Genomic DNA, 27,516 nt, shown 5'->3' with positions numbered 1-27,516 from the left:
CACGAGCCGCAGGAAAAACAAGGCATTTTTAAAAAACGCCTCGTGCTCTTTTAGAAATAAACAGAGAGAAAGTATGTGTCGCAGGGCGAACACACACAGCAAAGAAAGGATATGTCGCCGGATGGCGTAGCAGGCACAGATGGCTGAAGGCGGCGAAGGCGGCCAGCTTCTTCAGGCGCTTTCCTAGGCTTGCTTGTCACTGAATTCAACGGCGGCGGCTCTCAAGATCCAGCGATGCGAAGTGCTTCGCTGAAGACAAGAAAATCAGATTTCCAGCATGTGAGCCCTTCCTTTATACACGCTAGCCACACCCATTCTGACGGTTAGAGGGGTGTGGAGGGCGCGAAACGCCCTCACTGGGCGTGACGTCACACGGGGCTCACTGGTAGGCTGCAGCAGTTGCCGCAGGACAGCCAATGAGCACGCTTATGCAGCCTGCTATGGTCTGCTGGCTGCCGCTCTGTGTTGACAATAAATACAAAATTAAGGATAATTTTTTGGCTTCAGATCTCCAGAAAAGACAACTTTACCCGTAGCGTAAGCTAGCTTACGCAATACGAGAGAACCTCTCGTAAGAGAACCCCCCCCCCCCCCCCTTTACACTTCCTCCGACAATGACGCAAAATGACGATTTTTGCGTCATTGTGGGAGGAAGTGTTAAGAGGTAAATACGGATTTATCCCGTCTCAGGGGAAAATGAGAGAGTGTTGCACGACCATGCCTGGGTTTCTATGCAAAGCTTAATGCAAATGGGTGGAGTGTTCCTTTAAGGAAATGTACTATAGTGATCACTTTCCTATTTTGATAAAAATGTGAATAAATAAGAGTGTAGAGAGAAATAAAAGAAGAGAAGGGAAATGGAAATATGAGAAAGCTAACTGGACTGAGTATGTGAACATGGTGGAGGATGGTTTAGACATAAATGATGTAGGCGGTGAAATAGAAGCTATAAGTAAGAAAATGATAGGGGTAATGAAAAATAATGCAGCAGTTATTCCTAAAAGCAAAGGAAGAAGAAAGATTAAAATGTTACCATGGTGGAATAAGGAGTGTGATGAAGCTATTAGAAGGAAAAGGAGACAGTACAAGAAGGTAAGAAGAAGGCATAACTATCAAGAACTTATGGAATATAAGAGAGAACAGGCAAAAGTACAAATTGAGGTAAGAAGGGCAAAAAGGCAACATTGGAGAGATTTCTGTGACAGAATAGGGAGAAGTACATCAATAGAAGAGGTATGGAATATGATCAGAAGGATGAATGGAATAAGACAGGAGATAGAATATCCTGTTTTAAATTAAGGGGAAGTTATAGCAGTAAATACAATACAGTGATAAAGCAGACATTTTTTGTAATACATTTATAAAAGTAAACAGTACGGGAAATCTGACTGAAGAATTTAAGAAAAAAAAGGGAGGAGACATTAAAAGAACATCCTCGTCTATTGGAAAAAAAGAGAAGAAAGAGATAATATAATGGATGTCCCATTTGGAATGACGGAACTAAAACATCACTGAGGAGAATGAGAGAAACTACTCCTGGTCAAGATTAAATCAGCTATTATATGATTAAGCAGTTAAGCGAGGAATCGTTGAACGTAATGTTAGAGTTCTATAATAAAATCTGGGAAATGAGGGTACTACCACAAAGTTGAGAAGTTGAAAGAGGCACTGGTGAAACCAATAAGCCAATAAGGAAACCAGGGAAGGATCCAAGTAAGACGACCAATAGCCCTTGCATCTCATGTAGGGAAAGTGATGGACAGAATGATAATGGACAGATTAGTGTATTTTTTGGAAAAAGAAGGAAAATTCTCACCTTATCAAAGTGGATTTAGGGTAGGAAGAGGAACTATGGATCCGGTTATGTGTTTGGAAGCAGAAATAAAAGGTTCAGAGGAAAAAACAATAAGTATATTATGAAAATGCAGAAGGCTGTGGATGAGGTGAATGGTCATACAACTGGGGATTTAAGTTTTCTGTGGAGAAGTCACAAATTATGATATTTTCTAACAATAAAGTAGATAATGAATGGAAGTTAAGAATATATAACAAAGAAATGGCACGAGTGACATCAATTAGATTCCTATAGGAATGTGGCTGAATACTAGTGAAATATATCGCAGTAATGCTGAAGTTAGTGAACATTTTTGATTAAGACAACATAAGTTACATAATACATATATATATATATATATATATATATATATATATATATATATATATATATATATATATATAGTGGGGGTGGTTAGAAAGTGTTAAGAGGAATAGGAAAATGTTTCTGAGCCAAGCTACCTGATGATGGCAGTAATGCACTGTTTAGTGCGGTTGCCAATAAAAAACAGAAGAAGAAGAAGAAGAAGAAGAAGAAGAAGAAGAAGAAGAAGAAGAAGAAGAAGAATAGCCATCACAGGTAGAAGCAACTTCGATCTCAAATCATAAAGAAATGGAAAAGGTTAGAAGTACAGTTGATTACTCATGTAATGTCATGTTATGAGACTATTCTAGACTGTTACATTTTTTATATTGTCTAGCCGGCATCTCAGAATTTTCCACTGGTTTCGACACAATTTTCACAGTAGGCTACATTTTGTTCTGTTAGGCCTAAAGGAGAAGTAATTGGTTAGATGTTAGAATTATGATTCTTTTGATATACAGTTTACTTTTTTATTCACTAAAAAAAACATCACAATTGCTGTCTATGGCGGGGTCAGAAGGTCTCGGATTTCATCAAAAAGATCTCTTATTGTGTTCCGAAGATGAACGAAGATCTTAGGGGTTTGTAACGACATGAGGGTGAATAATTAATGACAGAAACTTCATTTGTGGCTGAACTAACCCTTTAAAGGAGAATATAGGAGTCTTTGGGTTCCCTGATCAGACTGCCGAGCTGCTAAACACATTTATGCTCGTGTGCGGGATGATATTTTACGTGGATACTGGAACAGGCCTTAAGCACTAAGCCATGTTTACTTAATAAATAATGCAACCAAAATTTACATCACAAATATGGAAACATTTGTATTTGTGCTGAGAGTTGTAGTTTAAGTTTCACTTAACTCACTTAGTTTTCACTTATTTGACATTTCAAATTTCTGAATAATTAAGAACAGACTATCATGGGTGTTAATATTCACCCACTATTCTATTCATTTAAATTACATTTGCAGGTTGACTTATGTCACAGCGCACATATTAAAAAAATCTATTATATATATATATATACACTGCTCAAAAAAATTAAAGGAACACTTCGAAAACACATCAGATCTCAATGGGGAAAAATATCATGCTGGATATCTATACTAATATGGACTGGGTAATGTGTTATGAACGAAAGGATGCCACATCGTTTGATGGACATGAAAATGATCAACCTACAGAGGATTAAATTCAAAGACACCCTGGAAATCTGAGTGAAAAAATGATGCAGCAGGCTTGTCAATTTTGCTGAAATTTCATTGCAGCAACTCAAAATGGTACTCAGTAGTTTGTATGGCCCCCACGTGCTTGTATGCATGCCTGACAACATCGGGGCATGCTCCTAATGAGACGACGGATGGTGTCCTGGGGTATTTCCTCCCAGATCTGGACCAGCGCATCACTGAGCTCCTGGACAGTCTGAGGTGCAACCAGGTGATGTCAGATGGACCGAAATACAATGTCCCAGAGGTGTTCTATTGGATGTAGGTCAGGTGAGCGTGGTGGCCCTTCAATGGTATCATTCCTTCATCCTCCAGGAACTGCCTGCATGCTCTCGCCACATGAGGCCGGGCATTGTTATGCACCAGGAGGAACCCAGGACCCACTGCACCAGCATAGGGTCTGACAATGGATCCAAGGATTTCATCCCGATACCTAATGGCAGTCAGGGTGCCATTGTCTAGCCTGCAGAGGTCTGTGCGTCCCTCCATGGACAAAAATATATACTATGGAAGTCAGTGGGACCAGAAAATGTCTGGTTACTGACATTCTTCTAAATATCTTCCTTTCTGTTCAGCAGAAGAAAGAAATTCATACAGGTTTGAAACAACATGAGGGTGAGTATATGATGACAGGATTTTCATTTTAAAGTGGAGTACCCTTTAACAAATGTCAAACATGTTAAACCCTAAAACAAAACCCCAATCACAACAAATCAAATTATTAAAACATGCACAAAAAAATAATTTAAACACTGGGCAAAAGCAACAAATTAGAATGTTTTCTGTCTCTAAACAAAGAATAATTGTGAGTTTGAGTTGCTTGATTAACTCTCTCTGCTGTTTTCTGTAGGTTTTTAGCTCTGCTGAAGCTATGTGCGAACCTCATCGCATGTGGTTTTACACGTCCGAGGCCTGCTGTCACTTTGCTGTTTGTTTTGTTTCCAGGAACACTGTAACCACATGTTTTAACGTGCAGTAACATTGTTCTGCCCTGATGTTGAGTTTGAGAGTTTGGGGTCAGTATCTTCATCAGCTTCTCTCTGTACATCCACTTATACGGATATTTGAACACTTTCTCCAGCACAAGCCTGGAAATAAACTCGTGCTGGGCAAAGATTAATCGCATCCAAAATAAAAGTTTGTGTTTGCATAATATATGTGTGTGTACGGTGTATAATTATTTTGTATATATAAATACACACATATACATGTATTTATTTAAGAAATATTTGCATGTATATACATAATTTATATTATATATAAATAATTCATATATAAATAAATAAAAATATATACATGCAAATGTGTGTATTTATATATACAAAATAATTATACACCGTACACACACATATATTATGCAAACACAAACTTTTATTTGGGATGCGATTAATCGCGATTAATATTTGCCCAGCACTAAAATAAACATTTACATTTTACATGTAAACCATATTTTATCTAAATAATTATTTTGTCCATGTTTTCGTTTTATTGTCTGTTTAAATGGTATTTAATAAATCTTTATGTAGGCTATGTGTATTCAAATAGTAGATGTATCATTCATGATACCTACCAGTTTCGAACAGCTTTAGATTTAGAGATATTTATAACTCAGTTCAAAATGACACCTCTTTTTTTCACAGTTTCTGCCAACAAAGCAATATGATTTCAACACTTTTTCAGCTGTGGTATTTGAGTTTTACCAATTTTAACCAACTTTATCTTTGTGTTTTCTGTACTGATAACACTGGGGTTTGTACCTATATACGTGAACTTGCTGTTCATGAATATCTTATAGATAGATAGATAGATAGATAGATAGATAGATAGATAGATAGATAGATAGATAGATGTGTGTGTTTAAGCAAAGGTGACCAAAAAAATTATTGCTCAACGAAAAGACCTCAGTGTCAGGGATCCACTAGATCTGCCCACTCGTTCACTCTCCCCGGACTACTGATTCACCACACCTGCACCTCATCATCACCTCATCATTCACTCCCTTTATAATCAACCCTTCTAATAGCCTACAGACAACTTTGGGAGACGAATCAAAACACAAGAATATATTTGTTAATATTTATTTAAACATGCAATAATAGACATTTAAAAAGTTTAATCTCAGTCATTAGTGAGAAACAAACAGTTAGGAGTAGTTTAGGACAAAACACGATCTGAGGTTCAACGTTCAACTTTATTACCTGTTTGAAATAAATAATCCATAAAACAAAACGAGGCGCTCACGCTAATAATTTCTGTTCCAGTGGCTTGTATTTGTCGGCCCGCCCACACTATGGTCTCGTGAATATTCATGATAGCTCCACCCAGTAGCGCGGGAAGGGGGGTGCTGCGGGGGCTGCAGCCCCCTCGTCATAGCATCAGCACCCCCAAGTGGGGGGCTGTGAACTTCACAGCCCGTGTGAACTAACATAATATTGTACATTAAAAACGTGAAATAAAAATAAATAAATGGACAGCGTTAACTAACTCTCTTATGCCTAATGAAGTGAGTGTTCAAGCTACGGAGAAAATGAAATCAAGTTTTAATTTGTCATGCTTTGTTACGTTCAGAACCGGCAAAATTATGAATGTGTCAAAAATAGCAAGGAGACATTTAATTGTTTATTAATAAACTGGTGTTTTCTGTGATGCTGCAAAGATGGAGTTGACGATGCAGACTCGCCATGAACGCCAGAGAGAAATGCATGTGAAATACACATTCCATATGGATTATATAATCAGAGAATAGCCTATTTCTTTTCGTTTTGAATATTTACGTTTAAAAGACTTTAGACTTTTCAAGCTTTCTATAATAGATAGCCTATATTTCTAAAATCTGTGAGGCACAAGCTGAGTTTCGGCGCCCTCCAGTTCACGTGCAATGCAAGTGATCGTGTCGGCACCTTATTACATTGTCTGCTATATATTTGCGTCTTATTTATTAAATGGCATTTGGTTGATAAAACATTGATCAAAATTATTATACAATTTATACAAAACGAAAATCTTTTAAAAATAGTCTTTCTACAAAACAAAACTCAATGAAGTGGTAAAAATCATGTCTTACATGTCCACGTCTCCAGATATATTGCACATCTCATGATGTATCTTTATCTTTCTCATTCTGCATATGCTCACTTTCATAATCAACATTGATTAAATAAAAAAATAACATTAGCCTTTAATATTTAAGCATAAATATGAAACTAAATGTTTTCTTTAATGGCTACAACACATATACAGTACAGAGAAATTTCATGTCTTGTCGTTGGCCACAACATAATGACGTCACATATTTTCCAACCCAGCCCCCAGCCCCCCCTCGATGAGACAGCTTCCAGCGCGCCTGGCTCCACCCATTGGAACCAAATATTTCAGGAACCGAATATATTGTAACACCGACGCCCATCGCGCATACAGCTCAACTAATGCGATCGTTATAAAGGTGTTTAAACAACAACACACTTCCACTTGCATGTATTTGGCAATCGGAATATCAGATATTTCATGCTATAGGTAACACATTTGTGAATATTCTGAATAAAAAAGGAAAAATGACATAAAAGCATATCATCATTCAGTCAGCGCTGTTGACTTTAGAGCGCTCCGTGGATAGACTGAAGGAGTACTTGGAGCTCGCTGAACTCCAGACACACATGGCCACGGTTTCTGCGCGTTTATGTGGCTTTGTTAATGTGCTTTCATTTCTCTTGTAAGTTACCTCAGCCCCTGCCTATTCCAGTTTGTGTTATCGTGTTTAATTGTAACATATTTTGGTTTGGAGAAATCGATTTAAATCTGACCTGTTGCAGTGCATTACACTGTATTTCAGTTTGAATTGAGTTAAGCATTCTGTGGATTTGGTCATTGATCCACTGGTTACACTTGAGTTTTTGTGACATTTGATTGTCATCTTCAAATTTACTGTAAACTGTTTTCAAAATTTCTTTTGTTTTTTTGTTCAACTAGTGAAATCTCTTTGAACAAAGCAAACTTTTTTTCTTAATTAGACTTTTATCAGTCTAATTATGCTCCCATTGACTGCTGTCACTTATTTTAAACAGCAGTCAGAATAAAACCCCAAATTTAAAAAAGCATAGTTTGCTTCCGGTGTGTATTTATTCAATTTCACCCGGTTACACATAAATTGTATTTTTTTTTTAAACTGAACACCCAAAATATTTTTTAATTACAATTACTATAATTATGGTCACATAGTTGTGTGTGTATATATATATACAGTGAGGAAAATAAGTATTTGAACACCCTGCTATTTTGCAAGTTCTCCCACTTAGAAATCATGGAGGGGTCTGAAATTGTCATCGTAGCATGTCTACTGTGAGAGACATAATCAAAAAAAAAAAAAACTATTTATTTGTATGATACAGCTGCAAATAAGTATTTGAACACCTGAGAAAATCAATGTTAATATTTGGTACAGTAGCCTTTGTTTGCAATTACAGAGGTCAAACGTTTCCTGTAGTTTTTCACCAAGTTTGCACACACTGCAGGAGGGATTTTGGCCCACTCCTCTACACAGATCTTCTCTAGATCAGTCAGGTTTCTGGGCTGTCGCTGAGAAACACGGAGTTTGAGCTCCCTCCAAAGATTCTCTATTGGGTTTAGGTCTGGAGACTGGCTAGGCCACGCCAGAACCTTGATATGCTTCTTACAGAGCCACTCTTTGGTTATCCTGGCTGTGTGCTTCAGGTCATTGTCATGTTTGAAGACCCAGCATCGACCCATCTTCAATGCTCTAACTGACGGAAGGAGGTTGTTCCCCAAAATCTCGCAATAAATGGCCCCGGTCATCCTCTCCTTAATACAGTGCAGTCGCCCTGTTCCATGTGCAGAAAAACACCCAAAAGCATGATGCTACCACCCCCATGCTTCACAGTAGGGATGGTGTTCTTGGGATGGTACTCATCATTCTTCTTCCTCCAAACACGTTTAGTGGAATTATGACCAAAAAGTTCTATTTTGGTCTCATCTGACCACATGACTTTCTCCCATGACTCCTCTGGATCATCCAAATGGTCATTGGCAAACTTAAGACGGGCCTTGACATGTGCTGGTTTAAGCAGGGGAACCTTCCGTGCCATGCATGATTTAAAACCATGACGTCTTAGTGTATTACCAACAGTAACCTTGGAAACGGTGGTCCCAGCTCTTTTCAGGTCATTGACCAGCTCCTCCAGTGTAGTTCTGGGCTGATTTCTCACCTTTCTTAGGATCATTGAGACCCCACGAGGTGAGATCTTGCATGGAGCCCCAGTCCGAGGGAGATTGACAGTCATGTTTAGCTTCTTCCATTTTCTAATGATTGCTCCAACAGCGGACCTTTTTTCACCAAGCTGCTTGGCAATTTCCCCGTAGCCCTTTCCAGCCTTGTGGAGGTGTACAATTTTGTTTTTAGTGTCTTTGGACAGCTCTTTGGTCTTGGCCATGTTAGTAGTTGGATTCTTACTGATTGTATGGGGTGGACAGGTGTCTTTATGCAGCTAACGACCTCAAACAGGTGCATCTAATTTAGGAAAATAAATGGAGTGGAGGTGGACATTTTAAAGGCAGAATAACAGGTCTTTGAGGGTCAGAATTCTAGCTGATAGACAGGTGTTCAAATACTTACTTGCAGCTGTATCATACAAATAAATAGTTAAAAAATCATATATTGTGATTTATGGATTTTTTTTTAGATTATGTCTCTCACAGTGGACATTAGGGTGGCTCTTAAAGTGTAAATTGCAGGTTAAATTTTTCACGAAGATAATGCAATGTGTTTATTAAACATAAAGATAAGAACCGCCCACCATTGTTTTTTATACCAAAATGCTGATATAATATGAAAAGTTGGCACTTTTAACAGTGGTTTTAACCGCTCCCGCTCCCTTCCACTAGATGGGGCGTGACGTCATAAGAGGAACTCACTAGTAGAGTTACCGTACGCTAGCAGCTATATTCGCCTTACATAACTTCAGAAAAGTTGGTTGTATGTTTTATTTGATAAAAAAAATGATGGATAAAATAACTCAATTGTACACATACTCGTGTGTGCTGACTTCAAGGGGACCGTGATCCTGCCTGAAATGAGAATAAGCTATTCGCAAAACAAACGGGTTCAGGCACCGGGTTCAGGCACGTTAGATCAGCCGGTCGCAGGTCGAGCTGTTCCACTAAACTCCAAAACGCGTTCACCACACAGCAGCACATACTCTCCACTGCAGATTCAATTGGGTGGCATAGCCCACACAAACACAGCGATGGGGACATCGATCTCTCTTTTTCTTTTCTGACAATAAACATCGCTAATTAAATTGTGAGAAATTGATAACGCGTGGATTGAGGAAGGGTATTACATGACGTTTGAGGCGTCGATGAGACTGCTAGCGATTGATGCCTGTGCAGTGTGTGCATCTCTAACGTTACAGGCTGTAAATATAGCAGAATCATACGTGACGCATTGCTGCCACATACATATTATTTTTTCACCTCAATTATGTCTACTAACGAGATCTTATGTCGTTTTAAAATAACTATGCATTTTAATTGTTTATTAATGAACTAGTCTTTTCTAAATCAGTGTAAGCTGCCTGCATACATATCTCCACATCTCCGCTGTAATGTAGCCTAGATGCGCCTTTCATACGGACAGGATTACATAACCAGATGGTAGCTACCGTATTTGCTTTCGATTGGATTTTTTTTTCGTTGGTGGACATTTTTTTTAGTAACTTTATAGTTATATTTCTCATGTCTGTGAGGCTTGTCTATACACTGTTTGTCAGTTCATTTTTGAGGCGCGCTCCAATTCACAGAGATCATGAAAGCGCGCCCTGTTCGTTTTCTTTTATTTTACAAAGGCACCTTCGTTTTCTTTTATTTTACAAAGGCACACCGTTTTCTTGTTGCTGTGAGTTTACACAAATAAAAGTAGTTGCGACTGATGTATTATTATATTCTGTATGACCAGAAATGGAGTATTTTAAGTTGTTTCCACTGTTGATAGGAAAATGCGAGTGATGGCACCGGCGCCTCCATCCACATAGGCTATAGTGCGCGCTCCATACTCCGCACAAACACTTGGATATGCGCTTCCTAATAGCAAACATTTATTTAGGTTAACGTTAGAGCGAGCGGCCATGCCAGACGGATAATCCTCTTCATGTTTAACTAATCAAATTCTGTTGCATTTTATTGCGGCAGTTTGAAAAGGGCGGCTGAAACACTTAGCCTATACAGACAAACGCCCAACGCTGGTGTTTTTCTTTAAACAAATTCGTTTAGGCTTTAAAATAAATATTGTTTATGGGCTAATTAATGCCACAATAATTTATTTATTTTATTTGTTTTGCATTGAATACCATTGCATATTTTCATTGAATGCATTGAATATTTGCTATGCACCGCTATGCCATCCTCCCATAGAAAGACACGTTAAGAGCCACCTATTTTCCTTATAATAAAGGGTTTCTACGAAAGGAAAACGCTTAATGTATAATTAAATGCATTGCGTTCATATTCTTTATCACTGAAGCTTTTTCTTTATTATAAGGGTGTATTATTCCATTAAAAAAGGGACTGTTTATAAGGTGACAATCCGTTATACATCTTGAAGATTTTTGTATTGTATTGTATCTTCTGTTATAAACACGAAGATTGACATTTCGTTAATTAAACAAAATAAAAACACAAGGTGTAAAAAATAAACAACTTAGGCTATGTTCTGTTAGATGTGTTTTGACTAGTTTTTGTTTAATTATATCTCTATGAAGATATAGCCTATTAACAATCATTCATAATCATTACTTTTACGAAGTGGACGAGCGGAGCGGAATATTCAGAAATGCGCTCTCCACTCACGAGCTCTGATCGGATTCGGAACAAACCCGAACCTCACTGTCTGCTGAACTTGCGCAGAAACATCAAAATATAACCAGCTTTTTAAAATGTTTTTTTTAAACTAAACACTATTTTAGCACAAATGAGCTCATTGGCGATTTTTTTATAATTATTGACAAAATTAGAATATAGTAAAAGTTTTTTTTTTTTTTTTTTTTTTTTTGGGTGGGCCTGTTGAAAAGTGGGGCCGTGCCTGAGCTACAGGACATCGTCTTCCAAAACATAACCTGCGCGAAAGAGAGAAAAAAATGAATGCGTCATTGTACCCAGCACTTCTGAAAATGCACTTCCGAATGCGTCTCTGTCCCCAGCACATTTCAAACCAAACTGACGCCCATGGTTACAGCTCTGATTTGGACTGACACTATGTAAGTAAATAATGTCTTCAGTCGTTGTCCCTCCTTGCTATTCTACATGACGGCAATATTTTGAAAAGACTTGCTTGTTCCGTTATATTATCCGGGTTAAGTTTGCACCAGGCTAGACTAGCTCTAACGTAGCTACTCACCAGGACACATGGCCAACCCTCCACTCATTCTCCTCACACCAAGCATTAATAACTCTTTGAGTACCATGGCTCCCCTCTCTCACGCCTGACCGGTTAAAAATTGTAGGGCTGTGGTCCATAAAGAATTTGATGGTTTCCCACATCCTCAGTCGTTCTCCAAATAGCCATAATACAGTAGGAATCTAGCAGAGTATGGGTTGCGAGTTCCTCTTGTGACGTCATCACCCAGTAACTGAAAAAACACGCTACCTTTGAAGAAACCCCAATAAATGTTATTTTAACGCATTTTAAGACAGAAATAATTAAATATATACATATAGAGCACTTTAATTTACACATTAATTGGCTGTGGTGGTTAACCTGCAACTTACACTTTAAATGTAAGAGAAAATTTTTTTTCGTTTTTCTGCAGCCTGACCCGCTAGATTTGTTCCATTTATGCTAAAAACACCCCAGAAAAAAAATGGGGCAAAAATATTAATATTTAGAGGTAGCTCAAGCACATCAAAGTTCGCTGTTTTTGAAGGCAATTCTACAAGTCAGCAAAATTCTTCATTCTAAAACGTTTAGCATTGAGCATTGTATTCAATACTATACACAGTTTGCAGGATGCATCAAATCACATAGCCTATTACTTGATCACAGTTCAGTGTGAGTACTATATTAATTATTTAACCAAATATATCTTACGCAACATACATTTGACTATTGTAAGATAACTGATGATACGCATCTTTTCACAGTTAGTCCAGGCAAAGTAACTAATTTTGGAGCCAAAACTAGAACTAATTGTAAAATATTTTTTTGCAGCTTAGATCATTTCTATGAGGTGTCCAGAACATCATACTAAAAGTCCTAAGAAATCCTAGTTGAGGAAATATGTTAAATTCTCATCAATCTGAGTTGTGTGCCAATAAGGCCAACAATACACCCCAATGGGGCTATTTTTTTCCTTTACTCCTATCAAAATGAAACTTTACACAATTAAAGTACCCATGAAGAGTCAAATTTTTTGTATTACAAGTTTCTTTGAAAATGAATTTGAATATGCAAATGAGCTATACACTAATCGAATATAGGCTACCCAAAATACACCCGCATAGGCTTAATTTCTTCCTTTACTCCTACCACAATAAAACTTTACACAGTGAAAGTATACATGAAAAGTAACATTTTTTGTTTTACAAGTTTCTTTGAAAAATCTATTTTAAATATGCAAATGAGCTCAACACTAGGCCTATTTGACTTATGGCCAAGTAGAAAAAACAGGGGCCAAATAACTAACACATTCATGTCCATTCAGTAAGTTAACCTATGAATAAACACAATACATTTGAAGTCACTTGCCACACTTACCTGGGTCACTTGCCACAAAAAGACTTATATTGACCTTAAGAATTTATTGCACAATCTTGCCTCCAGTTGCTTTCTAAATTCTTCTTTTTTTTCACCTACGATGACAATTTCAGACCCCTCCATGATTTCCAAGTGGGAGAACTTGCAAAATAGCAGGGTGTTCAAATACTTATTTTCCTCACTGTATATATATATATATATATATATATATATTATTTTTTACTTTTTTTTTTTTTTTTATCAATATGTGAATCCGTTGACCAGGGTACACATTGTTGTGAGTTGTGGTCTCAGTGGCACAAATAAATTTCGATGATATTAGACAGAACTGTATTGATCGACTTCCGAAGCTTTGTTTGGTCACATGCTTTTTCTGCTCTGCTGTGATTTGTTCAATACCACCAGATGTCACTAATGTGCATTGTGTTAAAGGTGCAAGGTGTGTTTTTTCTGAGGATCTAATGGCAGAAATGCAATATAAGATCCATAACTATGTTTTCAGTGGTGTATAAAGACCTTACTTAATGAACCGTTATGTTTGTATTAACTTAGAATGAGTCATTTATATCTACATAACCGCGGGCACCCCCTTCTATGAAGGTCGACATATTGTGACGTCATGTTTCTACCGTAGCCGACAGCGAACAGACAGCGCTACAGAGCGCGTTTCGTCACTAACTCGATTGACAAACAGCAGAAAAAGACGCAGCAGCAGAGTTTTATCATAAGTCGGCCACCGTAGCTTCTCATTCGAGTTTGAAAAGACCGGGAGCGGGCGTCAGTGAATGGATGTTTGCAATTCGCAAAGATCACCACTAGATGCCGCTAAAAATCACACACTGCACCTTTAAAAGCTTTGAGTAATGAACCTTTTTTTCGACACAATTTGATGAAAGCCTCAAATGCTTCAGAAAGCCTTGGTTTCCCATCACTAGGCAAGGCCATGAATGATCCATCTGTTGTAGCCTTCATTTCACAGAAAACGAAGGACACATTTGAAGGAGCCTTCGAACTGAGACAGCCTTCATCGAGCTGCTGTGATGCGATCGGCCTCTGAATTGGGACACAGCCCACATCTCGAGGTCTCTTCAGTTTTATGGCGGGTAGCACCAACGTTAAGGTGTATTATTGCCACCTACTTTGTTGGAATGTGGACACATTTCTTAATTATTATTATTTTTAAATCTAAATTCTCTTAATCAGCTCTGTTCTCTTCAAATAACAACGTACACTCAAGTTTTATTAAGCTTGGTATGCCCAACCCTTAATCTTGTTAAAATATTTTCCTCTTTGGTGATTCTTTTAGCTATCCTCACTACTCCTACTTCTTATTGTATTTCATAAAGTTGACATAGCCTACGGTGTTTCCGGTATCCAATTTTTGTTGCCACTCTTTAGTGGTTTAAGTTTTAGTTCCTTTATTTTAGTAAGTTATTCCTTTTGGTTCATATTCGCTAAGTGATATATTCATGATCTCATTTTCCAAAGCCTGTCTCGAGGTCTCCTTTCGAGTGCCTGCTTAAAAACCCTCTAAATCCCGGACTGGCCATGCCCTCTATTGGTCGCCACCTCACTGGCTATATATATCTACAGATGTTTAATAACTGTAAACTGTAAAAAATAATGATAAAAATATTGACAGCCCTATGGATAATATAAATGGCCTTAATGTTCGCAAAGTGAGTTCTACAGACGTTTCTCTCAGGTGGTGTGGTTTGTAGGCGGAAGTCAAAGCATTAGTTGTTTCTAAAAGTAGCCTTCATTTTTGGAGGCCATTGGTGGTTGAAAATGAAAATTCAGAGTCACAGCAAATCACCTCATTTACAGAGACTTCTTTCAGCTCATCATTGAAGATGTATTGTTAACTTTAGCAGCTGCTTGTAGAGAGAATATGACTGAGAGTGTCTTTAGTTTAAGAGGCCTAATAGAGGTGAGCTCAGTGTTGTGGTTTGACTTCTGCTCTGTTTCTGTTCTGTGGGTTTACCCAGAGTAGAGGAAATATTTATGCCCTTTCTGCATCTTTAGTTTCATAAACCTCAAAATATCCCCATAAGACCAAAGATTCACAGTAACATAACGTGCCTGTCATTTTCATTGACTTCCCCATCAAACCCATCTGTCTGTGTACAGGAAGGATTGAATGAAGCACTTCTCGTTTCTAAAAGTAGTCACTTTCATGGTGCTACGCTCCTTTTAGAGAAGAAATGAACATGTTTTAAATCCTGTTGCGGTAACGCGTTACTGTAATCCGATTACTTTTTTCAAGTAACGAGTAAAGTAAGGGATTACAATTGCAAAAACAGTAATTAGATTACTGTTACTTCCCCGTAAGCAGGCTGCGTTACTGCGTTATACTGCGAGACTGTCTCGTGACGTGAGTCGTGACTCGTGAGTGACAATGACATGAGCGCCGCAAAGTCAGTGGTCAACACTATGGCAGGCGATCGCGTTCAAAAGTCTTTAAACGAAAAGCGTGAATTTTGATGCGTCAACATGCACCGTTTGTCCGTGTTCAGACGTCATGTTTATACATGAACGATGTTGTAATGGTATACTGGTATGCATGTATGCAAACATCAGACGTTATATTTGTTCATGAGGGATAATGCATTGGTACGTTGTGAGTGATGTCAGTCTTATGTCATGATTTGTCATGCCTTTTTAAGTTGTTCGTTTTCTCAAGGTAGAAAAGTCAACAGCTTAAACGATGGCTCTTATGGCTCTTACAGAGTCAACGCATCGATACGCATACACGCCTGCAAGGCTACGCATTGCTACGCTTCGGCTGCCATTATGCGTCTATGCGTAGCAAAATGTGTCGTCCCAGTTTTTGATAGGCGACGCACCGATGTATGCAATACTATGCGTTGTTGGTGGGGGCGGTACTGCAAGTTGCTTGCGTCCGACATGTAGACTATGAAAGGGAGCATGTCGCTCGTGTTGACTCTGTAAGAGCCCTTAGAATGGCTCTTTTATTTTAGCAAACTGCCAAAAAACCTTTTCAGACTGTGTACAGCTGCACCAAGAAAAGCTTAAGATTGCATGGAGCTGATAAGCATGAATGGCAGAAGAAAAAGACAATTAAAAAACAAAACAAAACAAGAGAAAATTATTTTAATGCAAGCAATAAAAAACTGCACACATCAGCTGTGGAATAAAAGAAAATAAATGCATGATCAACTAGATTAAGGTATACTCCTGTCTTAATGTAAACCCTGTCCACCATCCCCAAAGGTTTCACAAAGTTATTCTTGCCACTGTTACTTATGGCTTCCTAAAGACAGGTTTATGCGTAAATAAATGAATAATAATAATAATAAAAAAATATAAACCAGGGCTCAACATTTAAGCCTTTTCATTTGTCCTTCGGTCAGTCATTTACTTGACCGAGTAAAAACATTTGTTTGAACAGGAAAAAAAAATGATTTTTTATTTATTTATTTGTGTGTGTGTGTGTGTGTGTGTGTGTGTGTTGTAAATATAATTTATTCCGTAATTAGTATTCTCATCAGTTCAGTCAGCTTTAACATATATAAATTGGCATATTTATGATATTTGCTTCATCTCTCATTTAAAATTCTTAAATTTGATCAATAAATTAAAATAGAATAATAAGATGCTAAAGGGCTGTTACCAATCAAATTAAACTGCATTAAATAATGTAATGAGATTATTTAAAATATTTTTTGAATATACAAATAAGAAATATTATTTGTACATAGAAATAATATTTATAAACCGCCAGTAGGATGCGGCAGGCGACCGTCTTAATGAGTGAGTCATTGATGCAATGTGCATAAAGTTAAAATACTGAAACTAATAAAACAAGTTTAAAAAAAAGAATGTTTCATTTGATTCAATTTTAGATGGAATATGCAGAAAGAATAGAATTAAGCAGAAAGGTCTATTGCTTTATAGCGTATTCCTTTCGTGCATCATGTTTTTGAAAAGTAACTTAGCTAGTAAAGTAACTGGATTACTTTCTTGGAGAAGTAATCAGTAACTAATTACTATTTCCAAGTAACTTGACCAACACTGGTTGCGGCCGATCATCAGTCCATCTGACCTGAATCAAAATCACTATCTGTGTCACTTTGTGTGACCTGTATTATTCACTTTCATTTGTAGGCTATTGGTGTTCATTACAACTGGGGTCTCTGATATTTTGAAAGTGGTAAAAGAATTGAAATGTATGTCTTTGTTTACTTTCTCATGTATTTAAATAGCATCAATCATACTGGGCTTGAAATGTTGACAAATCGCTGCAAGTCTTCTGTGTGCAATATGAGGATGTATACAATAACAGCAAAGCGGTAGAAGATTTGCATCTGATCATTTTACAGAAATAATGACAAACACATTGGATAACTTGTTAATTATATAAATGTTGCAGCAATATTTCAAATGCATTCACTTTTTTAGCAACAAGCAATGCTGTAGCGTTATTTGCGTTTGCAGATCAGTGCTGGTCAAACAGAGCTGAAAGTTGTCCGACTCGACCGCTCTTTTCTCCCTGGTTTCAGCCACTATTTGCGTCTGCTTTCAAGACGAGGCCTTTGGCATCTTAAATGACTCTAATTACAATGGCTTGATATCATTGGGGTCAGACACAGATTTATTTTAACATGTTCACTTAATATTGCTTTAAACAGAATAGCATTTCTATAAATTCTCCATAGTGATAATCTCATGAATTGTGATGTGCTTGCAGTGTGATTAGCTAGATGCTAATTGTAGCTCTAGTGCATCTGTTACCCAGCTGCGATTTTGTGATGTATTTGGTCAAAATAATTATAGAAAAGCATTATAGCTAGTTTGTGTTTCTGGTGTAGTACAATGTACAAAAGGCCCTTAATGAGTCAAACATGTATAATTAATCTGGAAACATTACTTTGTATGTCCAGTAGGTGGCCATCACTCAAGGTGATTGCAAGTATACATCAGCCTTTTATTTTTTATTTTTTATTTTTTTTTAAAGGGGGATGAGGTTATAAAGCCTATGGAAAAACGTATGAGATACACAGGGGTTAATTATCCGAAGGCGATCAATCGTTTTGCAGTTTGCATTCGTTGTGTGTGCATGATGCTCGCTCGGCATGAAAGTGCCTTAACACCTTTCACAGTAGCCCTAAACTAGATATCACATGGTGATTTCACTTTGTATTCACTGTCTGTAGTGTGAGGCTGTGTGAAGTGCGAGAACAATCACTGGAAAAACTTTTTTCAAGTAGATGAACAGAGCTGAAACAACCTGCATACACCAAAAGACAAGCTAAATATCTTAGAATGGCTCTCTCTTTTCCTTTCTTCTTCCTTTTTTCATGTACTTCTGTGTAGAGTTTTGTCTCCTCCTCCCTCATCTCTTCTTGAAGTGTGAAATAACTGTTTAAACACAGGAAGTGTGTGTTTTAGCACACAGCGCTGTTAAAACAGTCTATTAATGTGACAGTATGGGCTCCAGTGCACTGCCTCTCATCTGTGAGTATTTTATTATATTCTTAATATCTTCTGTTTCTAATGCAATGTATTCAGCTGAAGATGGGATACAATAATGAGTGTTGTGTAGGAGAGTCTATGAATCCACAGTCTCACTGCTTATTGTATTATTTATTGATCAGATCTTATGTGATGATGTTACATGTTGATCAGACAAAGAGGTTGATGATGCATTTATCTGTGTGATAATGCTTGTGAAAGATGGAGGCAATGTGTGCATGTATTTTTGCTTAGTTTTGTTGTAATGTTTCTTCCTATTTCAAGTAGTTCAGTTAAATCAGGGGCCGTATACACAAAACATGTTTTCTTATGACTAAGAGTTCTCCTAAATAGCAGTAAAAGCTCTTAGTTTATAGTTTTCTCTTAAACCCTATTCACAAAGCTGTTGAGATCAACTTTTAATAAGGAATAGAGAGAGAGAAGTCTTAAGCTAAGAGAAAGGGCGGGATTGACCTCGTTGCTATGGATGATGTCATCAAGCTTACTAACTATGACCACAGTGATTGGCTGATGGGAGAGGCGTCTCTGTCAGTGATATAATCATATAAGTATCATGTTGCCATATTCTAATAAAGATGTTAAAATAAAAATGTTGCCATATTCAAATAAAGATCTTAAAAATATAGGCTAGGGGTCACTATTAATATGTTCAGCTAATTGTCAGCCTATTACATGTCTGCATCTTTAGAGATTGCTGAATTCAAATGGTGCTTTATAAACAATTCCAGAAGAGGATGTTCAAACGGTCTATGTCATCATCTCGAGAGGATATATATATATAAATATATATATATATATATATATATATATATATATATATATATATACAGTGCTATGCATAAGTTTAGACACCCATGCTAAAGTTGACTAAAAAGAGGAATAAAAAATCATCTTTTGGAAATTGAACTTAATGCCTTAATTAAAAGAATTAGGAAAAATCCAACCTTTAAGGACACCAATTTTCTTTGTGATCAAGCTTTGCAGATTTTTTTTTTTAAAGGCCAGTTACTTCATGGATCCAGGATACTATGCATCCTGATAAAGTTCCCTTGGCCTTTGGAATTAAAATAGCCCCACATCATCACATAGCCTTCACCATACCTAGAGATTGGCATGGAGTACTTTCCATAAGATCATCTCTCAATGCAAATCAAACCAGCTTTTAGGCTAACTGAAATAAAACCATGCCAATCTCTAGGTATGGTGAAGGCTATGTGATGATGTGGGGCTATTTTAATTCCAAAGGCCAAGGGAACTTTATCAGGATGCATAGTATCCTGGATCCATGAAGTAACTGGCCTTTAAAAATAAAAATCTGCCTGCCTCTATGGGAATTTAACATAGGGGTGTCCAGACTTATGCACCCTGTATTTTAAGGAAGAACATTTATTAATTTACGATACATTATTCATTCACAAAGAAAATTGGTGTCCTTAAAGGTTGGATTTTTCCTAATTTTTTTTAATTAAGGCATTAAGTTCAATTTCCAAAAGATGATTTTTTATTTCTCTTTTTAGTCAACTTTAGCATGGGTGTCTAAACTTATGCATAGCACTGTATATATATATATATATATACACACACACACACACACACACACACACAACTGACTCACCAAGTTACCTCGACAGTTTTCTGCATTCCTCCACCACTCGACTCCTCACTCTCGGCTGGTTCCTTTTCCCAGTCGGGGATAGTGACCATTACTCTGGGTTTGGGATAAATTATGAACTCTGAGCCCTCAATCCCCTCGGACAGCACGCCAAATACACTTATGTTACTCGTTTACTCTATTCACATTAGATCATTTGTGTGAACTCATGAAAACAACTGCCATAGGTAATTGGACATTGTTTATTTATTTATTTAACATTTATTTTCTGCTGTTTTTGCCTTTTTATTATGATAGGACAGTGACAGGAAGCGAAGTGGGAGAGAGAAAGGGTGGGGGGGATCGGGAAAGGTTCACGAGCCGGAACTCGACCTCGGGTCAGCCGAGCTTCCCACAAGGCTATCGGCACAGATGATGGGACAATGATTACATGTGCACCAATAATGAGTTTATTTCTAATAGTCAGAGTAAGGTCTTAATCGCAGTAACATGTTTATATGACACGAGCAGAACTCTACACTCCAGTTTACATGCAATTTTCATTATTCTGATTATTCGTTAATAAGTATGGTTATACCACACTCAGATAGGCATTCAGTATGCATGTTAATCTACTCACATCAAATTCAAAATACATGTTTATACACCGTCTGGATGAAGATACGGAGCAGAGACTGCGCAATGATTTGTACAGAGTTTAGCGATTTGGAGAAGAGAAAACTTGAGAATAATGTCATATAGTTCATTCAAGAAGTTGTGTGAACAACACACACGACATCAGTGTAGAACCGAGCACAAGCGCACTTTGGTCAGAGTGGTAATAATGTGATTAAAGGAGTAGTTCACTTTAAAATGAAAATTATCCCATCATTTACTCACCCTCAAGCCATCATAGGCTTATATGACTTTCTACTTTCAGACGAATACTTATATTAATAAACACCCTGATGCTTCCAAACTTATTTAATAAGGGTTTATTAATATAACTCTGATAGTATTCGTCTAAAAGAACAAAGTCATACGCCTAGGATGGCTTGAGGGTGAGTAAATCATGGGATAATTTTCATTTTAAAGGGGTGATAGAATGATTTGAATGACACATTGGTTGGGCTGAAAATGCCCCGGTGGCTCTTTTATATGCCCTAATGCAACCCTGAGAAATAGACCCAGAATGAAACGAGCAGTTTTCTCCCTGTTATAGTACAGTATGCTCATGAATATTTAGATGAGCTGCACGCTGATTGGTTGGTTTACAACGAGGAATCTCCAAAGCAAAGACGTAACATGCCCAATGAAGATTGGCAGCATTCACTGGAGGTGAACCATGGACACGTTAGGTGTGCAACCATATATGTTTGAGCCTGAATCAGCACCTTAAAACACAATGTGTGCTATTGTTGTGTGGTATTATCACATCTAAAGTCAAGTGAGGAGAGGAATAGGCCTTCATACGGGTCGTGCTGTTCGACAAGCATGTGCCGCATTTAAGCAAAGCAAAGCCTCTCCGTTTAACATGCAATACAACAGGGAACGCATTGTTAACCCGTTACTCTCTTGCTGGGCGTAGTGGTTTGTGTGCAAGCCGTTTATTTGACAGCTATGTTAACTCTTTCACCGCCAGCGTTTTTTTGCTAGCCACCGTCAGTATTTTTGATCATTCCAGAAGCAGTAAACTTAGTGCACCGGCTAAACTGTGTCTGACTGCATGACCACCATTGATATTGCTGGGCCCAGAAAGTGGGCTGTGTGTATGCAAATTTAGGGGCGTGACAAAGGTACAGACCAGATCCAAATAAGGAAATCCCCCAAGTGTTACGTCACATCTGAGCTGATTTGAGATCCAACCGTGTTACAGCTGCAGTTTAAAGTTTTGAGATTATCATATTAAGGAGGTGACATAGGTTTTTTTTTTTTCCTACTATGGAAGTCAATGGGGTCCATCAACTGTTTGGTTACAGACATTTTTCTAAATATCTTCTTTTGTGTTCAGCAGAAAAACGAAATTCTTACAGGTTTGAAACAAGTTGAGGGTGAGTAAATGATGACAGAATTTTCATTTTTGGGTGAACTATCCCTTTAAGGTGTTTACATGCCTGTTTATCTTTGTATGCCACATAGTTTACTATGATTATGATCTTAATCACATTAGTTTGATCAAAGTATTGCGTTTACATGAGGTAAAGTTTCATCGCAATAGCCTATTGCCAAAATCCCAATATAGTCGCATTATGAGGGTGCATACACGTATTGATTGTTTTCAACTTGACCGCAATATTTTATTCTCCGTCATTCAATGTATTTTGCTTGTACATAAATTAATATTTATATAATGTCGTTGCAGATTAAAATCTATAAATCAGAATATTTATTGCATTTATGAAGAAAAGGATCAGCACCCAAGGCTCAAATGGCGTTCAGTGTCGAGGCAGATTGGCAGCAACATCCATTGTTTGTGATTTGGTTTTAGCGACTTTTCTCAGATTTAGGAGCTGGCTTTAGCGCTAAAAACCTTTGGGAAATACTCATAGAGCAAAAATGTAGGAGTCCTAAAATTAGGACTGGCATGCTCATTATTTGTAAGATTTTCTCCTAAATCGGCAAGTTAGCTACTTTTAGCCTTAAGATGTTTTGTGAATACGACCCCTGATTGTATTTGTGTTGATGTGAGTTAGTGTTGAATGATGCTGTATCTCTCCATCAGAGACTCAGAGAGCTTGAGAACAGAGACCGAACACACAGTCAGCTTCTCTATAACTTCTCTTTCTCTCTGACCATCTTAAGAAATAATTGCAAAGTATTTGGACACTTAAATCACTCATAGATGTGTCTGAGTTTCATTACATTTGAAACAGTTTATCAAACCAAGAGGAAACTGCCATCAAATGATGCTCAAGCTTTTCTCAGAACTAACTTCTCTTTTCTGAGACACTTTACAGTTATTTTTAACAAGCTGGTCTCAGTGTCATTTTATATTGGATGTATAAAGTCAGTTCAAACTGGCAGAATAAACGCAGATGTATGTGAACATTTGAACAGCATTTTGTTTAATATTGTGAATACTTTATTTTGTGAAATGTTTGGAGTGAAAACTGCTTGTTGCAATATTCCTTTAAATATCACTTATCTATTGCATGTTTATCAACAACCTAAATGATCTCAGATCATAGTCGCCGATTCCGTGTGTACTCGAGCCCCCAGCAAAAACACAAGATAGTCTTCATTCGTTCATCCACTCAAAAAATCAACAGATTCAGGAACCTCTCTGATTGGTGGATCTCACATAGAGTCCCGGCGCATCATAATGCACACACTTCTACAGTTATATTGTAGTAACCTGGGGTCTCATTTATAAAACTGTGCGTAGGATACCTTACTAAAAGTGTACGTGCGCCCGAAAGCCAAAAATGGCGTACGCAAAATAATATTCGGATTTATAAAACCGTTCGTACGCCAGAACCTGCGCAGAATACACTTTATAAATCCCAGTCAGCGGAAGATTGTGCACACATGCGTCTCCTCCCCGAAATAACCATATATGGAGCTTACAACGCCTAGTTTTACTATGCAGATCCTCATCTGCATATCATTTGCATATGATTATTCATCCACGTGATAACGTTTAACGATACAAGACACATTACATTAATAAAAATCAAGCAGTTGCCTATCCTTGCCTTGTTTTTGAATACATAAATCAAATAGTGTAAAAAACATTTCAGAGAAAGTTTTTCTCAATCTTTTCCACTGGCCGAATTGTATTTTTAATTGATACTTTTACAGTTTTTCTCGATTGCTTAAACACATTTCTTGAAACTATGCCTCATATTCTCAAAACAGTAAACACAAATCCATAACGTCTCACCCAATTCCCCAAACATCCTATTTTCAGGTCAAAATGAAGCTCTACACTCAAAACCATTCACTCTTGCTGAAAAACCAAACTTTGCCCTCAGACAGGACACACAAGCCCTCAAAATCACACACACTACAACATAGTCTAACACACTGGTGCAATTAATTCAAAACAACATTTCCAAAACTGGTAAGTTATGTTACTTGTGGTTCCCCGCCTCACAAACCTTTTCACATGATGAACACCAAAGACACAACCAATGGATACACTGGCACATTTTTATTCATTCATGTACTACACAGTACAACACACACACACACACACACACACACACACACACACACACACAAAAAAAAAAAAATTTATTTATTTTTTTACTCTCTCCTCTAATTTTTTTTTACAGTATTTACTTACGGTACTTACAGTAAGATGTGTGTGACCATCATATGACAGTAAAAGAGCACACACAAAACCTTATTCTATGTGGAATTGTATTGGAATGGTAAAGAGTGTTAGTAGGTGACAGGAGGGCCTCGATCCACTCAAGGAGACAATATGATGAACACGTCTAAGAATGTTCCACGTATGGCTGAAATACCATCATTTGCCTGGAAAGATAACATTCTGGGAGTCAAGACTATAAAGGAGAAAGGATGCCCTCCCTTCACTGTTACATTCTGTGTGACTGTACGACTGCTGGCCTTTTCTTGCAAGAAAATAAACCTCATCAAAGACTATTGGAAATGTTTGTCTCTTATTCAGTGATAGAATTTTGTTTGCCACCACACACCTCCCTGAAGGTTCTCGAGGCGACAGTAAAGCGACTCAAATTTGGCCTTACTCGTAGCCCAGCCTCCCTCATAGTCATACCATTGACTAAGACATGGGCAACTAGAGTGGCTTGAATTTCATCTGAGACTGCTTGTCTTCTTGTCCTTCGTCGTAGTCCTCCTCCTCCTTATCCCTCCTCGATCTCTTCCTTCATGTCTTTCTGGATCCATTGTTCCAAAACTCAATAAACTGATTTGGGCCCCTTTATCTATCTATTGAAGGATCTGATTGATGTGTGTTAAATTTTGACTCTTAGTGTTTCCACCTGGGTAATTGTGTGTTAACTGAGCTGAAGCTGTGCTGACTTGAGTGAACAATATTGAGTGCTAGTGCTTTATACATGACAACTTGGTGTAGGCAATGAGAAATGAAGGGATTTGTGTGTAGAGTTTTGCAGTGACAGTTCAACAAATTTGACTCATGTGTCAAAACAGGGAATAGTGTTTATAGTTTAGTGAAATGGGTGTGTTTTTTGATAAATGGCATTATGGTTTTGAAATTTTAGTTCAAAAGCCTGGTTATAGTGTTTAAGCAATCGAGAAAAACTGTAATGGAAACAGATAGGCCTTGGGCATTATTTGCACGAAACTATTTTCTCAGACAATCTGGTATTATCATGATAAGCAGTTATCTCTGTGGTTAAAACATTAAAACAAAGCATGCCAGAGGAAAAGTGTTCAAAAACACGGCATTAACAACAAATATTTCTATTGACTGAATTTGAATATAAAAATGTTGTAACTTCTCAGTAATGACTTCATGTTTAAGTGCTTAACTCCATTAGTTTAAATCATTATTTTATTTATTTAACCTGTTATTTGCGTCAGTTTCACTAAACGGCCCAACGCGCTTACTGGCGCGGACATTTAAGAAGGGATGGATATTTGCTTCAAGTGGCAGGCTTGGTGAGTGAAATTATATTTGTATTATCTTTCTGTATATGTTAAATTTTCTTTAGATTTTCTGTCTAAAAGTGACCAAAAAGACACTTAACTCCAGCTCACCATCGGTGTCGCCAATTCCCTTTGTCTCCAGAATGTGCGTACGTACGGCTCAAAGTTTGCTTAAAGGTGCGCACATTCTCCCGTCAAGTTTGTTTTTTATAGATCACAACCTTTGCGTGGGAACTGGCGTACGTACGTTTCCAGCCCCGTTTTGTGCGTACGCACGCACGCTTTATAAATAAGACCCCTGGCCCTTTAAGTCCCTTAACTTCCTCTACATGTGTTCTTGTTGCTTATTGGTTGTTCAGTTACGCACTCCTTAGTATGGAGCGTGAAGTTACGCTGGAAACGTCAGCTGTTGTTATTAATTAGCTCACCGGAGCAAGAGCGCCTATCAGCTGCATTGACTGAATATAAAGTCTGAGTTCATGAATATCGCACTATTGGTGAGTGTGCTGTGAACTGTAACCTACATCTGTGTCAGAAGAAGTTCAGTAAAGCTTGTGAAAGAGTCTCCTTGTCGTGGCTCATTCCACCCACGTTTCCATGTGCATTAATCCAAATCAACAGCACGACAATATTTAGCATTACAACATAACCTTACACACAATATTGTGCTTTCTATTTTTATTTTTTTTATTTTTTTGCACAATGATTAATTTTAAGTATCAACTGCATAATCATCAGGTATGTCAGCTAGAGAGCAACTTGCGACAACACTCATGGAAAGAATGTTTGGTTTTGTTTGGTTTGTAATGTACTTGGAGAGTCAGTATGTTTCTCTTCACGAGATGTGCAGAGTCACGCTGCCTGCACAGGTCCTGTTCACTGAACCCGCAAACACAGTATGACTATAGACAGAACACCAGACCTGTTATCCGACAGTTCCTTAACCGACCCGTTTGACATAAAGACTGTGACCCGAACCACACCATGCTTTAAAATGCTGTTGTCTCTCCTGAAGCTCTGCAGTGTTGGTCCAGACTGAAAAATTGTGGAGTCAGGGCAACACCAGCAGAGACATAAATCGCATAACATATGCAATTAGCATAATATATATGCAGAGGACCCATAATAAATAAACCACTCAGACCAACTTATTTTCTGTCCATTTACATTGTGATCATCACAAGTACTGAGGTCATGCACCTGGTTCTCTTTCTGGTTCTTGTTAAATGCCAGTTCACACTAACAAACACTGACCAATGCGGACAATCACAAGATTACAGTATGTCTCTCCTCAGACATTTAATAAATGCAAAAACAAGCGCTGACCAATACCAACAGAGACAGAGAAACACATTGATCTGACAGAAACCGACTGAGTCTCTGTTGCAGTTTGTCGTCGATGTCGGTACAGTGTGAATTGGCCAGAACTGAACTGGATTTGGTTCATTAAAGTTTTGTATATGTGAAACACTAAGTGTCCAAATTCTTTTTGCAGCCACTATAAAGTCACAGTGAAGCTGATGGTGCCGACATCAAACAGGAAGTGATGTCGTGTGTCTCAAACACATACTCATACTTTCTCTTCTTCGAAGCAGATTTACCCTCCGTCGTCTCTTGTCCTAAACAATAACTGTGGTCATTCATTT

The 27,516-nt window shown here is 37.7% G+C and overlaps 1 protein-coding gene across 2 annotated transcripts in view; it reads left to right on the top strand.

The window, feature by feature from the left end:
* LOC311287751 (basement membrane-specific heparan sulfate proteoglycan core protein-like) overlaps positions 1-27,516 on the top strand; it is a 280,443-nt gene that overhangs the window by 162,988 nt on the left and 89,939 nt on the right. Inside the window, exon 1 of one of the 2 annotated variants that reach the window (XM_084404781.1) lies at positions 18,021-18,663. The exons of the other annotated variant lie outside the window; for it this stretch is intronic. Within the exon in view, the coding sequence (XP_084260907.1) occupies positions 18,636-18,663 (28 nt within the window). The 5' untranslated portion in view covers positions 18,021-18,635. Of the gene's footprint in view, positions 1-18,020; positions 18,664-27,516 lie in introns of those variants that run through there. 2 annotated transcript variants of the gene reach the window in all.

Source organism: Rutilus rutilus (genome assembly GCF_951802725.1).
Source record: "Rutilus rutilus genome assembly, chromosome: 3".
NCBI classification, from domain to species: domain Eukaryota; kingdom Metazoa; phylum Chordata; class Actinopteri; order Cypriniformes; family Leuciscidae; genus Rutilus; species Rutilus rutilus.
This window is presented reverse-complemented; position numbering and strand designations above follow the sequence as displayed.